Genomic DNA, 14,639 nt, shown 5'->3' with positions numbered 1-14,639 from the left:
ACTACAGGGAGTTGGAGTTCTTCAGTGAGTCTGTTACCCTGGCAAACAAATGATTGTATAATGATGTGTGTGTTTGTATGCATTTGCACATGTATGTGTGGTGTGTTCGTCCAGGTGTTGTTTCTGTTGGACTTCTATACATTCCCCTTGTATATATATTATTTCCCCTTTCATTTTCTCTCAGGCCCACCTCAAAACTCGCTCTCAGCATTCCCCCCTTTTTTAAAGGTGACTTCCACGTAAGATCAATGAGTTGTCTTGTGAATGAGGCTGCCTCAGGACAGCCATACATCCAAACAGCAGTGAGCTCTAAATATGTGTTCTAAATGATGATCATCATTAGGGCTGGCTGAGTATGGATTTATACCCAGCATCGCCCCTGGTGCGATTTAAAATCGTATTAGGCCCTGCCATCATTTCCTGGATGGATGAGCTTATTCGCTCTCTGTGTTCCCCCATCCGGATGCCTCGATAGGATGCCTCAGCATTCCCATCTGCAATCTGCAACCTCAGAAAAGTAGAAAGAAGAGTGAGCGAAAGAAAGAGCAATGCATAAATCTTGCGATAATGAAATTGGCGTGTGTGGTTTTAAGGAAGAAGGGTGTTCATGGAGGTGTGTGTGTGTGTGTGCGTGTACGTGTGCGCGTGCGTGTGTGTGATGTGCATGTACCTGAAAGTGCTCACGTCAGCGTTCGACGTAAGTGAGAACGTTTGTCACACGGTAAAGGGAGGGATACGTTTGTAGGGGGAGAGAGAGACGGATGAAAAAGAGGTTTGCAACATTAGTGAGTAACATTCTGGGAGGATAAAGAGACAGTTAAGACTACTTAGTGGCAAACAAAATTATCCCGAAATTAAATGCGTGACGAGACAATGGGAAAATCACATTGATTTTGATGTCACAAAGTGTAAAAGCTCATCTTGTCAGCCTAAAATGAACTCTTCTCTTCAGTCATTGCTAATATCCATTCACTTATATCCTTTCAGTCGAAGCTAAGGCGCCAGACAGGGATGGCTTTGATGCCAAATTTATACAAAGCCAGGAACTATTGAAGTAATGGCCAGACCCAGGACACTCTACAGCTGGGGATGCATTACCCAACTGAGGTTACTATTAAGGACATGTACTCTAGCACTCTAACAGCCAGCACTCTGATGATTTTTATTTTACACAGTGCTGGGCAGTTGCAGAAGGCTTTTTTCACTCCATGCAACCCCCATATGAGGCTGAAACACAAGCTCTGATGCTACACTGATTTCAAACAAGTGCAAGACCTGAACATTTTTCATGCCTCCATGCTCGGCATAGCTGTAGCTGGAGGCATTATGTTTTTTCGTCCGTCTGCCGAATGCCCCATTCTCATGAATGCAGTATCTCAAGAACACCTTGAGGGAATGTCTTAAGATTTGGCAAAAAAAAAGTCCATGAATTGATTAGAATTTTATAGCCAGAGGTCAAGGTCACTGTGACCTTAGAAAACATGTCCATCTTGAAACAGTGCTGACTGTATAGATTGTCTGTGCTGCCGGGGGGAAGATGTGTGTGAAGCATTCATGTTCAACAATATGTAGTTTCTTTGCAACAACAACCATGTTTGAAGCAATGTCAGCTCTCTTGGCTACATATGAGTCTGTACAGACGTGGATGTCAACTGTATCTGCAACTTGACTGTCTGACTAACTGACTTTACTTGAAGGTATCTACATAAGAATGACATGACACTGTCATAACTATGACATGACACTGTCATGAACTTGTCATGAACATTACGTACATGTCATAAACGTTTATGACTGCTGTCATTAAGTGTCATTCAGTTTTTGTAATGACAAGTTGACATTGTTTGGGTTGTCTTGATTATGACAACTTGACATTAATTAAAGTGACATTACCAGAAGTTTGTCATGACAAGTTGACATTGAATTTGTTTGGGATGTCCTTATAATGACAACTTGACATTAACCAGGATGACATTACCAGAAGATGTCTTTGTCATAACAGTAATAATCATTATGTCAAGTTGTCATAAACACAAAAAGAGGTGCATTTCTTGTTAATGTCAAGTTGTTATGACAAAGACAACTTCTGGTAATGTCATCCTGGTCAGTGTCAAGTTGTTATGAAAGGGACATCCCAAAGAAATTCAATGTCAAATTGTCATGACAAAGACAACTCCTGGTAATGTCACTTTGATTATTGTCGTCATAATCAAGACAACCCAAACAATGTCAACTTGTCATTACAAAAATCGAATGACACTTAATGACAGCAGTCATAAATGTTTATGACATGTTCATAATGTTCATGACAGGTTCATGACTGTGTCATGTCATAGTTATGTCATAGTTATGACAGTGTCATCACTCTTATGTAGATACCTTCAAGTAAAGTGTTACCGGTAATTCTAGTTTCTCTGTCATTGAAGTATTTCTTCCTCATCTTGTCTAAGGTCAAGTGTGTCTGACCAAATTCTAAACCAGAATTCACTTTGGCACAAACATCAGCTGACCCACCACATGTACAGATTGTGACAAAAAATATATTAAAACCGTTGAACAAGTGATTTAAGTTGGCACAATGTTCCTCTTGTAAGTGGTGGTAATAATATGGAGCGCGTCTTATTCTGCATATAATGTCGTCCTCGCTGTTTTCCACAAGTTGTGAAATTATTTTCTGAGTGTACCCTGAGGGAAGAAGGTGAGGAGTGTGCTGGTGGAAAGCTCCAGCATCCACAGTTGAGAGTTAGCTGCAGAACAGTGTTGTACAGTATAGAATGATAAGGAACGTAATTTTTCTAGTCTATATGTCTGCACATGAATGCACTGTTCTTGCAGGCCTCCACAGTCAGCAGAAGAAGAAAAAAATGTAAATTAAAAAAGTAAATGAATAAATTGAGTTTGGGGGTAAATGTGTTTCGGGTTGGCTGTCTTAGGACTTTTGCCCCGTCGCATTGTAGAGTCAGGCAAAAATCAGTAGTGTTCAGTAACTCCATGTTAATAAGCTGAACCCACATTTTCCCTGAAACTGGATTTAATGAGAAACTGCACTATCTGTTTCGATTTAGTGAGAGGTCCTGCATCTTCATATCACTTATTACCTATCTTGTCAATATCTGCTGCAGGCTACAGTCAGTAATAACCTTGAATTGAGATGTCTCTTTCTCTCTGCCCCATCCTCCCCCTCTCGAGCCTTTATCCAACATTTTCTCAGGAAAACTGGAGTAAAATATGCATCTCTTGTGCTACAAGGCCACTATGGTTGTCCGTGGTGCTAAACAATAGTATTTTGCCATTAAAGATAATATGAAGGTTAAAGCGAGGACAGTCGGGGAGGTGGCTTGTGTTAATTAAACTGTAACCTTTACATTTATCTCTACTATGACTCCAAGTAACAGAAGCAGGTGGTCATTTCTCATACCACCATTTATGTTTCTCCTCATGAAATAATGCTTTATCATCAGTATCACTTTCATATACCTAATATTTTTGTGTTTATTTTCACCTACACAGAAATTGACCAAGGCAGCTGTGGAGATCCTGGAATCCCTGCTTACGGCAAACGGGAGGGGACAGGATTTCGTCACGGGGACAGACTGTACTTTGAGTGTCTGCCCGCCTTTGAGCTGGTGGGGAAGAAGAACATCACCTGTCAGAAGAACAACCAGTGGTCAGCGAAGAAACCCAGCTGCGTCTGTAAGTTCTCGGATGCCTTATGTTACTCAGATTCTACACGCACTATGTGCAGACATGTGCATTAGTACAATGCTTCTCAAGTGGGGGCATAAATATGTATGTTTGTGCAGATGAGTGCAGGGAGGGCTGCATAATAAACACACAGTTTGCCTAGCAGAGGCTGTGGATTCTGAAACAATGGGAGTGCTTATTAGCTAATTAACACCATGAAAGACAAACACACAGAGTGAGAGAGTCAAAGAGTGCGGGCAAAAGGAAAAAGAGCTGACCGTACAGATAATGCCCACTATTGTATTATTAATAGGATAATAGGGGGGACAAAAAGCTGCACTATCTGGATAAACATCACTGAGCTGAATGACAGAGAGGTTGTTGGCACATGAGTTAATTTGGCCACATAACACTGGCAAACATTTAACAATCTATTTTAGTCGTGTTGTAGACACAATGCAGTGTGCTTGTCTTTGTCATTAAAGCTGATAATGTTAATAAGATGATTTGTTCTTCTGAATGTAGAGTTATTCATTGCTTACTTATTTGTTTGCAGGTGCATTAGGTGTTAGGCATAATTATTTATATCCTTTATTTAGTCGAGGGAACACAGTGTTCCGATCCTAAACCTCACCGACCTTTAGGTTGGCGTACATTCTGCTGCTAATAGTTTCTGAGGAGAAATGGAAGTTAACAAATCACACATGGATGCAAAGCCAAGTGAAAGGTTGAGATAATGTCATTATAGTATCAGTGCAAAAAGTAGAAGCCCTGTCATCTCTCAAATGAGACTGAGGACGATAATATTAATAATCAACATTGCTTCTGCACTGCTGAGCGAGCATTTGACTATGATTAATCTAATATTGAAAAGGCAACCTAAGCTGCAAATTCTGATAGTTGTATTCCCATGACTGGGCTATTTCCCGTGCATATAAATACCTATCTAATGTGCATTTGCGAGAGAAAGTAGTAGTACTGTCATTACATCTGGGCTACGGACCCAGTGCCTAAAGATTGCTTTCGCAAAATGAGAAGACAGTAACAGACAGAGGGCATGGTCTCTGCAGCTGGGGCGGGGTTAGGGGGGTCGATACTTGGGCTCAAGCCCCGGATGTTTTCTGAAAAGCCCCGAATTTTTTTTCATGATGAAGATTATTAGTATGGATTAATAAAGTATCTTGACTTGACTAAAGGGTATGAATTTATGTTCTCCAGTCCCTTTTTTTCCGCTTTAAGGTGGTGGTAATTTGAAGGTTGTGGTGTTGCAGCAAAAAACAGAAGCGCCAATTTTTCGTGCGCGCATTTCATTCACCATCTGGGCTGTATGTCCTACAATCCTAAATCCGCCTCTGATCCACAGCAAGGTTATTGGCACTGGGTCCAGACCGCCCTGCATCGGCCCACTGCTGTGTGGCTCCAGGGCAGCGGAGCACCTCTGTCCTTAGCCAGGACAGAGCCAGGTCGGGCGGCGCAGCACCGGGCGCGTCAGCGTGCGCATTTCATTCACCATCTGGGCTAAGCCCCGGATGTCCTGCAATCCTAAATCTGCCTCTGCTCTGCAGTGAAAATGCATCACCACACATTTCAAATGGGTCAAAAAGTGATGATTGATTACTTATATATGCGTCTGAACATTGTTTTATTTTGGAAAGTCCTGCATAGTTTACATTTAAAGTTGTAGAAATGGAATTATCTGGTTTTCCAGACAACTGGGTGCATCCTTAAAATGTCAACCTGTGTAAATTAAGTGTTGAGTGAAACATCCCCCAACAATCAATACATCCCAGCAGCTGGAAGATAGACCACTCTGCCTTTTCATGACCTATTTTTTTGTAGCTTGGATTTATTTGGAAACTGATTATAATGTGTAATGGATAGCCAAGGAAATTGACAATATCTCCAGACCTGGTATGTTGTTTCCGAAATGGGAGCAAGTGCTCATGACAGCCCGGAATTGGCCTCATCAGATGTAGATATCTCTGTGAATGAGAGCACTATCAGTGCTGCCATGTTCACATGACTCCTTACCAAAGCACATGCCTATTTAGCCTTGCCAGAACACCATGAACAAAGCTGAGATGGGAGGCTACATCTGCCCAGTAACATCAAGGCAGTGTGCTGGTGCCCTTTAAGCTCATCCATTGGAGTAATTGGGATCAAGTGACAGCCTTGACAGTAGTCAGCAAGGGAGATTAGACCATTTTTCATAGTCGTTGCCAATACATTCCTTATAGCTGCACATTGCTTGGAAACAATGATTTGAACAAAAAAACAAGGAAGTCTTGCTGTTTGTAAAAAATGGAGACAACCAAGGAAAAAAATAGATTTTTCTGATTACATGTTGTCAACATTTTTTAGGCTTAAGCTTTCTTTATCCCCATTTCATTCCACAGGGCTTACTTAAATAAGATTGCTGCTTCCAGTGGGTTCCTCCTCTCATATAATGGTGGATAAATAGTAGGCCACAATCACCTCTTTGTAAAATAAGATTATTGGCAACTTTCATCAAATTCAGACATATTTCCTTTTCATTCCTTTTATTTCCACGGAGCCCTCTGTAAGCCTGCAGTTACATGCCATTGAATACCTATACGTGCTTATGCTACACAACAATAAATTGTTGGTTATAGTGTTGTCTTCCTCCCTATTTTGTTGTGTGCAGTATGTGGGATGTGAAGTGGTTCAATATAATGAATCAAATCATATTGTCTCGTCGTCAGCAAAAGTAAATGAAGTCTACCCCTATGTCTTTCAGTCTCATAAACAATACTCACTTTATGTTGCTTTGTTTTATTTCTTTTTCTCTCCCGTTCTCTCTGTCTATATCTCTTTATCACCTCTATAGTTTCCTGTTTCTTCAACTTTACCACTCCATCCGGGGTGCTGCTGTCTCCCAACTACCCTCAGGAGTACGGCAACAATATGCACTGTGTATGGCTGATCATCACCAATCCTGAGAGCCGCATTAATCTGGCCTTCAATGACCTCAGCATGGAGAAACAATTTGACTTCCTCTCGATCAAGGACGGTGGAAAGGTAGTGTTGGATTATAAGGTGTTGTCCTCAGTTACTTTGAATAGCTCTTTGGGCAACTTCAACTATTGACCTGTCTTTCAGTCATTGTGTAGATCAGTAGGAGAAGCAGCCTGTATAATTATTTGTACAACCTGGACAGTCATATTTCTGTATCCCTCCTCGTTAGAGCTGTAGCTTGTGATACATTTGGTCTCATCAGAAAATCTTCATCCATTTTTTATCAGGCTGAGTCTCCTATCCTGGGTACATTTTCTGGTGATGCGCTACCCCCTCCTATAACAACCAGTGCCCACGTGGCCCGACTGGAGTTCCTGACTGACCACACCTACACAGACAGAGGCTTTAACATCACTTTTACAAGTACGTATTGAATGTGTTTTTTCAGCGGAGATAAAGCAAAGTCTTTAAAGCCTCTCACAAAAGCCTGCTGACTGGATGTTTTGTACTCTAGATTGTTTGTGCAAGTGTACAGTATGTGTGTATTTGTGTGTGCATGCATGAATCATCTGCCATTTCTGTCTCCCACAGACTGCATAAACTCATCCACTCATCAGCAACACACAGAGTCACATAAAGAAATGACAAAAAGCCCTGTCTTTATTGTCTAAATAGAGACTTGACATCTAAATAAAACCCAAACAAAGACGCTGCATCCTTACCTGACAGATACATTGCGGCAGTGCTCATTATATTCTATTCTGGGTAGCTGCTGACTTCTGAGGAAATTCCAGATGGGTTTAGTACTCTGACGCAGTACATGTTGGCTGCGTGCTGGTAAACCCATTTCATGGATGTACTGTACCGTGAGGGCTGGCAGCAGGATTATTGCGTTCATTGCATATGCATTATTGTGTAATGAGCCTGATCTTTGCATTCTTACATATCCCAAAATAAATATCTCCTAACAGAGGGTCTAAAGCTAACCCTTAAAGCAACAAAACAATTTCATAGGTAGTTAAAGTGCCTTTGGAAAATTTGTTTCAATAAGAGCTTGGCACTAAAATTAGTTGCAGTGGCTCACTTTAATGCATGCAATAAAATGTTATTTTTACTTTTACAGCTTGTTGCATTTACAGGTCTTGTTTGTACTTCTCACCTTGAGTTTACCACAGTGTTATAGACTTGTTCATCTACTTGGGAGTATTTTGTTAGTTATTTATTGTATTATGCACATACATGTGCCCAGCCCACACAGATTTATAACACATAAAAAATCAGGGATGCACAATATGGACAATACTGATACCTGCTTGTCATGGCTTACACCAATAACATAACCAACAATTTCCCGTTTTTGTGTTTTAAAAAGTTCTTATGGACAATTGATGATAATAAAGACTAAGATACAGCGAGTAAAGACGGAAGATTTGATATTCCATAGCTCTAACCTACCCGAATGTAACTGACATCACTATTGTTAACGCAACAAAAGCAACAAACAGTTCTGACTCTTCAAATCTTAATTTATTCTTCTGGTAAACGACATCAAAAAACGTCCCACTTTTTTTGTAGAGCATTTGCCTATGAATTCAAATTAAATGCTTTGATACAATTTGTCAAATCAGACTTGTCAACGTATTGTACAAAATTAACTGAATCAAAAAGTAAAGAACATCACTCTATAAAAAAAATAAAGGCTTTGTGTTTCGCACCACACGATCTGCCCCCACACACACAGTGAGAGGGCTAACTATTTATCAACAACTTTACCAGTGGGGTTGAGCCATTTTGGTGTCTGTTTGAGTTTGTTGGGACCATTTAACTGCACTGTGTTAAGTGCTAGCCACTGCTGCTGTGTAGCTTGTGCTGTAGACTCAACCAGGAAGATGTTAAACCATATATTCGCCGGGATGAAAGCGGCTCTAGAGATGGTCCTCCTGCCTTCCACCTGTGTAACGGCAGCAACAGAAAGTTTGCTGACCCAATTGGGAGTTGGGTAGCACGAGATCAGACTCCCAGCGCAGTTGTCTTCCTCTGAGACTCTGAGAAACCTTCTAATCAGCAACAACATGTTTGGCTCTCTACTCAGCATGCTGCCTTCATTACTCTTCTTCATCTGTGTGTTTATTGATGGATCGCAAACCAACTTTATAGGTGTAGCCACCACCGACTGTATTAGAGTGTGTACATGCGGTGCTTGTTAAGTCAATGAAAACAGTTTGGCTTGGTGTTATCTGATCAGTCTATTTATCTGCTATAGTTTAATTATCGGAGTACTACATAATAATATGAATTTCCCACAGTGGGCGGATAATTTATCAGCCTATTATAAATATTGTGCACCCCTACCAAAAATACAGTTAAAGTGGTCAAACAAGAACATAGCTTGTCAATAAAGAATTTTGTTGTCTGTCCAAATATCAACAAATAAAATCTGTCACAAAAACATTCCCTTGCTACAACACACCTCAGTTTATTTCCATTTTACTAAAACATGTAGCTCTTAAATGGACATCATCTTCAATTTCCTCTCAACCTGTCTATTTTCATTACTAAATGGTAATGTACCTGATTGCAGCTGTGCACACAGATACATCCTTGACTTCTGGTTAACTACTGCTCTACATATGGCTCTACTGTAGTTGTTTTCATAAGCCAGTCTGTTTGGAAGCTGGGTTTGAACCAATCAGCAGCGGACCATCTGTCCTTGTAAATAAAAACAATTTGCGCTGAGCATCATAGATGTTATACTGTAACTTATTTTGAAAAATAAATAATAGATTAATCATTAAAAAAATAAAGATTCTACCTCACTAATCCAGGGATGGCCATGCAAAACAAAATATCCAAGTTAAAGAGCCCCTGTGAAATTACAATATACTAGATAGACAATAGACTGATCCTGTATTCTATGTCTAGTTCTTAAAATAATTTATGCTCTAGCTAAAATAACATACAGCAGCCCACACAGAATGTTTTTTTGGGGGGGAATCTGGCTCCATCTCATTTGCAGACATTTCATGAACCCAACCCAGGTGCCTCTGTAAAGCCACAATGTGGACAGCACATGGCGACTAATGCATTAATTAGCAAGTTAGATGAATAAATAAATTACCAATGCAGCGCGGTGAATGAATGTCAAGAGCAGTTAATTGAAGATGACGCTTAGTTCCTGAGAACAGTGTCCTCCAACTGCAGGACTGTTTTAGCGGGGTTGCGGGGCTGATCCATCATTCATGTTAATTAAAGACATGCCAAACTGTATTGAGGGGATTTTTGGCACGTTAATAAATAAGATGATCGTGATAGATGACGTGTGGCTGGCACTCTGTTTGGGTCCAATGGACACAGAAGAGGGATTCATCAACACCTACGTGTGTCACCTACCTGCGCGTGTGTACAAGAGCGAGAGTGGGAAAGTAAGTGAGAGAGATAGTGGCGCAGGTGATGTATTTGTTTACACGCCTTGTTCCAGGGTTATGCCTCTTTTGATGCGACTGTGTTCCTTTGTGGACTTTCTAACTGGTCCCTGCTTGAAGTTTCACAGCGAGGCCTGACAGATAAAATCTTTAGGATGTATGAAAACAATTTTCCCCGTTTGTTTACTCCACGAATCATTCAGCAGTGTCATCTGGCGCTGATGATCTGCATACGGTGTGGTTTCCCACCCTCTGTAATCACTGCAGCAGGGTGAATCAATGTGACTCACTAAGTGAAACAAATTCCCTCTCGTTAAATGCTGGCATTGCTAAATGCTGACAGCAGAGAAGAAAAAAAAGTTTTGTCCAGAAACTTGGGTAATTATTTTAGAATCTCAATGGAAATTAGCATCCTTGCACAGAAAATGTAAAGTGGGGCAAGGTATAATACCAGCAGAATTACAGGTATGGTTCGGTTTCAACAAGATGACACTTAGTTGATTCATTTCCTTTTAAAGCATCGTGTCAAACAAAGGTTTTTTCTTAGGTTTTATGACTTGATGTTACATAACTGAGGGGAGTTACCAGTGACTTTTTTTCTTACCTTTAAAAACGTATACATTGTCATCACACACACTCACGTCTTCTCTTTCACTCTGACCCCATCTCTTCTCTGTATTTTCAACAGCATTTCGCCACAACGAGTGCCCAGACCCTGGTGTGCCAGTCAACGGGAAGCGCTTTGGTGAGAGCCTTCAGCTGGGCAGCTCCATCTCATTCCTGTGCGAGGAGGGCTTTGTGAAGACCCACGGCTCGCAAACCATCTCTTGCATTCTCAAGGACGGCAACGTGGTGTGGGACAATGCAGTTCCTCGCTGCGAAGGTGAGTGAAGGAGTGGTTCCACATTGTCAAGAGGATTCTGGCAGTTGAACTGTTCCCTCCAGTAAATGTTTCTTTTCATTAGATAGGCTGTGTGTGAGCTGGCGTAGTTCAAAAAAATCCAGATATCACCAGGGTAAATAATATGCAGAGGATTTAAGTCATTAAGAGGAGGACGTGCATGTCTTTTCATCTGAAAACATTTGTTCCGTAGTCCAGCATCTCATTAGTTAGGTGCCCACTGTACAGCTGTTATAAACCGATGAAATTGGACTATGTTTTTCGCCGTAGCAAGTAATGAAGCATCGCTGCATCTAAGGATTTCAAATAGATTATTTCTTCTGCACACCCAAATAATGAGTGGATGTGCTGATAATGGATGGTATTGATAAAACGGAAGACCAGAAATCAATCTGAAAATGGATTTGCTGCTTCGTCTGGGATGCGGTAATTTAATTTCTTTTACAGGTGTTGCAGAAATAATTAATAGATATCAATAATATCATAAATTCTTACAGCTTGAATCACGAAAGGATACAATCACAAGCTTTGTTCTTTCACGTATTTGTTGCTGCAGACATGCTGTGCTTACATGCAGATTGCCGGACCATCCATACGCCCCACTCTGACTTAATATCAATAAACAATTTCCAGCAAATCAGTAAAGCTGGCAAAGCTAAGATAAAGCTTTTCGTTAACCAGCTCAGGCTCTTGGACACCAGCAGCGTAGCACATTAAGCACAGACATGGTTAGGGCTTGAAGGGGCCTAATCAGGCTCACTATTCATGCTACGCAAAGGAGAAACCATTATGAAAACATGTCACTTCCCCCTGTGTGCCACAGCAGCTCTGTATTCCTCTGAGACCATCTATCATACCTCTGCGTTTGTAGCGTAATGCGTTTTATAGATGTCCTTCAGTATGCTGAGTTGGCTGATTAAATCATTCCACTTCAAAGGGAGCGTGGAGCTGGCACTGTAACTAAGCCCTCCACTGTGGCTGTGTGTTCTGGTTAAGGATAGGCAGTTACACAGATGCGCCGCAAAGTGAGCAGTAACAGAGATGAGGGTGCAGGCGAGGGGTCGGTTCGCTCAAGTGTCTTTTGTGCCGGGCGATCAAAGATGCTCCGTTTTCTCCGTTTGATGGGGATGACAGCAGCACGTTTGTAGGCGGGGTTTGATGACAGATTTAAAGACAACAGCATCGGGGAGGAAACATGCACACACGTGGATATGTAATGCTTGCCCTTGTGCACGCATGCACACATGTTCAAAAAGACATATGTTCCTAGGAGAAGTGGTTAACCTTGAAGTGAGCTGTCACCAATTTACATTAAATAGACCCTGGCACTAAAAGAAATGGGATGAGCCCCGGCTGATGCATGGGATCATCTATGGACGGTGTCATACATCAGCTGGAAAAGACATGCATAATTCAATCTCTATCTGCTCTTTCTCTCCCTCTCTGTTTTTTCTCCCTCTCTGTTAGCCCCATGTGGAGGGGATCTGAAGGCTCCCAGTGGGATCATCCTCTCCCCTGGCTGGCCAGAACTCTATAAGGAGGCTCTTAACTGTGAATGGATCATTGAGGCTCCTCCAGGCTACCCAATCAAGATCATCTTCGACAAGTGAGTCAGATAGCAACTGCTGCTGCGTCACTGTTCTTTTTTTCTTCTTCCTCAGAGCAAGCTTTGGATTTCTCTTGCTGTTACCCTCTCATGATTTCAATATGTGCTCACATCCATCTCGCTGCTTTCTTTCACTTTCTTTAATCTCTTCCTCCGTTTTCCCTTTCTGGTGGTAATGCAGTAGATCTAATGCACATTAACATACACCCCCGACCAGGATAACATTATGTTTCATTTAGTAAGTGCTCATAAGTATTTGATTCTTTCAGTTGATACCCCCTCCCCAAAGATCCTCAGATATCCTTACAGTTCATACACACACAAATACACATCCACGCAAAAAAGCTGCACTAGACCTGCATGTTTGTTGAGATGGAGGGCAACCGGAGAGATTGGAGAGGAGATAATTTGTCCTGATGTCTGAGAGAGACAGAGAGAGACATACAGTTGTAGGATCAAACGCTACATTAGCGTTTCACTAAGGCTCATCCTTGCGAGCCCATCTCATCCTCGTCCCCGCCACGATAGCATGCCATGCAAAATGAATACAACATAAATGTTTGTTGCTCTTTAATTTTTATGTAACATCAATAAAATATCACAAACCGCTTCATTTAGATGACATGGTTCTGAAACTAAGCAATTTATTCAGGGCTTTGAAGATGAAGGGGCTCTGGCAACAAAGACAGAAGCAGACAATGAGCATGCGCACAAACACACACACACACACACACACACATGCATGCCACACAGATGAGCACACCAAAGTGTGCCAAATTTCTCAGGATTTTCTAGAACGCAACATGTGCAAATTAGAAATAATTTAATTTAACCCTCCTGATTTCAGAAGCTAAATATTCTGAGCTGATGTAAAGATATTCATACTGTCAAAATCTTGTTTGAATTATTGTCTATCCAGCTGAATACGCTTCATTCAAGCATCAACCTTTTTCCTTCAGTTTGCCTAGAATGAGAATTTTTTGATTATAATCGAGGCCAAATGTCAAAAACATTAATCTATTAATCTGTTTTTCAGTTTGTCTTATAGTTTGTTGATGAATAGATTTACTTATTAATTCTGAAATTAACTTAGTGTTTCCCATTTGCCCAAAAGCAGATTATTCCGCTTTGGGGCCTGGGGCAAAAATTAGGTAAAATACTTATTAATTTAGCATGTACATTTTGACACAGTGCTCCTATGTAAGACAGCTTTCAGACCCTTATCATTGTAGTTGATATGCATATTAAGTGGTGCGTATTACCAAACAAATCTACAAAAACAACAACTGATATGCACGGAACATGTGACCCTCACAACCTCTTAGGGTCTGTGGCCCCAGGGCAGTTGGCTCTCTTTTCCTGGTTGGCAGCCTAGCTTTGCACTCTCCGTACTGTAAACTGACTCAGCATTGAAGCGGATGAGAATTACCTGCTACATTCAGGCTAGCAAACAAACCAACACCCACTAACACCTGGCTTTTGTCCTTGATGGGAAAGGTTCCATTCAGCATTCATTCCAGGGAAAAATGACTAATGCAGTTGTCATAGGTATTTATTGGCTCCAGCTCTTATTGCCTCACATCGGCAGTAATTTAAAACATCACACTTGGGTGGATGCACTTATTTCCTGGCGCAGCCGTCAGCCTCTGCAACTCTTTGTCATCTCAGCCACAAATTCCTTCCATCTCCGTCCAAGCAGCTCATGAGCATCATTTAAAATTAATCCGAGTTGGAAAGAGAGACTGAATAAGTAACAGAGATGGCCTCCATGCTGCTTTCTGCTGTTTACTAACCCTGTTCTCCTGCATGTTTGTTTGAATCCAGAAATTAAAAAAAATGTATGAAATATATTCATATAATATATTTGTCTACTGGCAATGGAAAAGACTCAGTCTATCACCTGTTTGTAGTAGGTGTTCCTGCATTTAAAAACCCTGCATATACCTGCAAATTTTGGTGGGAAAGTAGTGTATAGTTTATACGGTCATTGTTATGTGGGGATTTATTTTCTTTTTTCTTTTTATGTGAAGCGTAAAGATCCTCATTCAAC

General features: G+C 41.0%; 1 protein-coding gene across 1 annotated transcript in view; it reads left to right on the top strand.

Moving 5' to 3' along the window:
• The window catches only part of csmd2 (CUB and Sushi multiple domains 2), a 291,890-nt gene that overhangs the window by 156,078 nt on the left and 121,173 nt on the right, over positions 1 to 14,639 (top strand). Inside the window, exons 13-17 of the mRNA XM_049602272.1 lie at positions 3,511 to 3,693; positions 6,533 to 6,723; positions 6,948 to 7,083; positions 10,771 to 10,965; positions 12,451 to 12,589. Coding sequence (XP_049458229.1) covers positions 3,511 to 3,693; positions 6,533 to 6,723; positions 6,948 to 7,083; positions 10,771 to 10,965; positions 12,451 to 12,589 — 844 coding nt within the window. The remainder of the gene's footprint in view (positions 1 to 3,510; positions 3,694 to 6,532; positions 6,724 to 6,947; positions 7,084 to 10,770; positions 10,966 to 12,450; positions 12,590 to 14,639) is intronic.

Source organism: Epinephelus fuscoguttatus, linkage group LG17 (genome assembly GCF_011397635.1).
Source record: "Epinephelus fuscoguttatus linkage group LG17, E.fuscoguttatus.final_Chr_v1".
Lineage (NCBI taxonomy): Eukaryota > Metazoa > Chordata > Actinopteri > Perciformes > Serranidae > Epinephelus > Epinephelus fuscoguttatus.
Note: the sequence above shows the minus strand (reverse complement) of the source record. Positions and strands in the feature narration are given on the sequence as shown.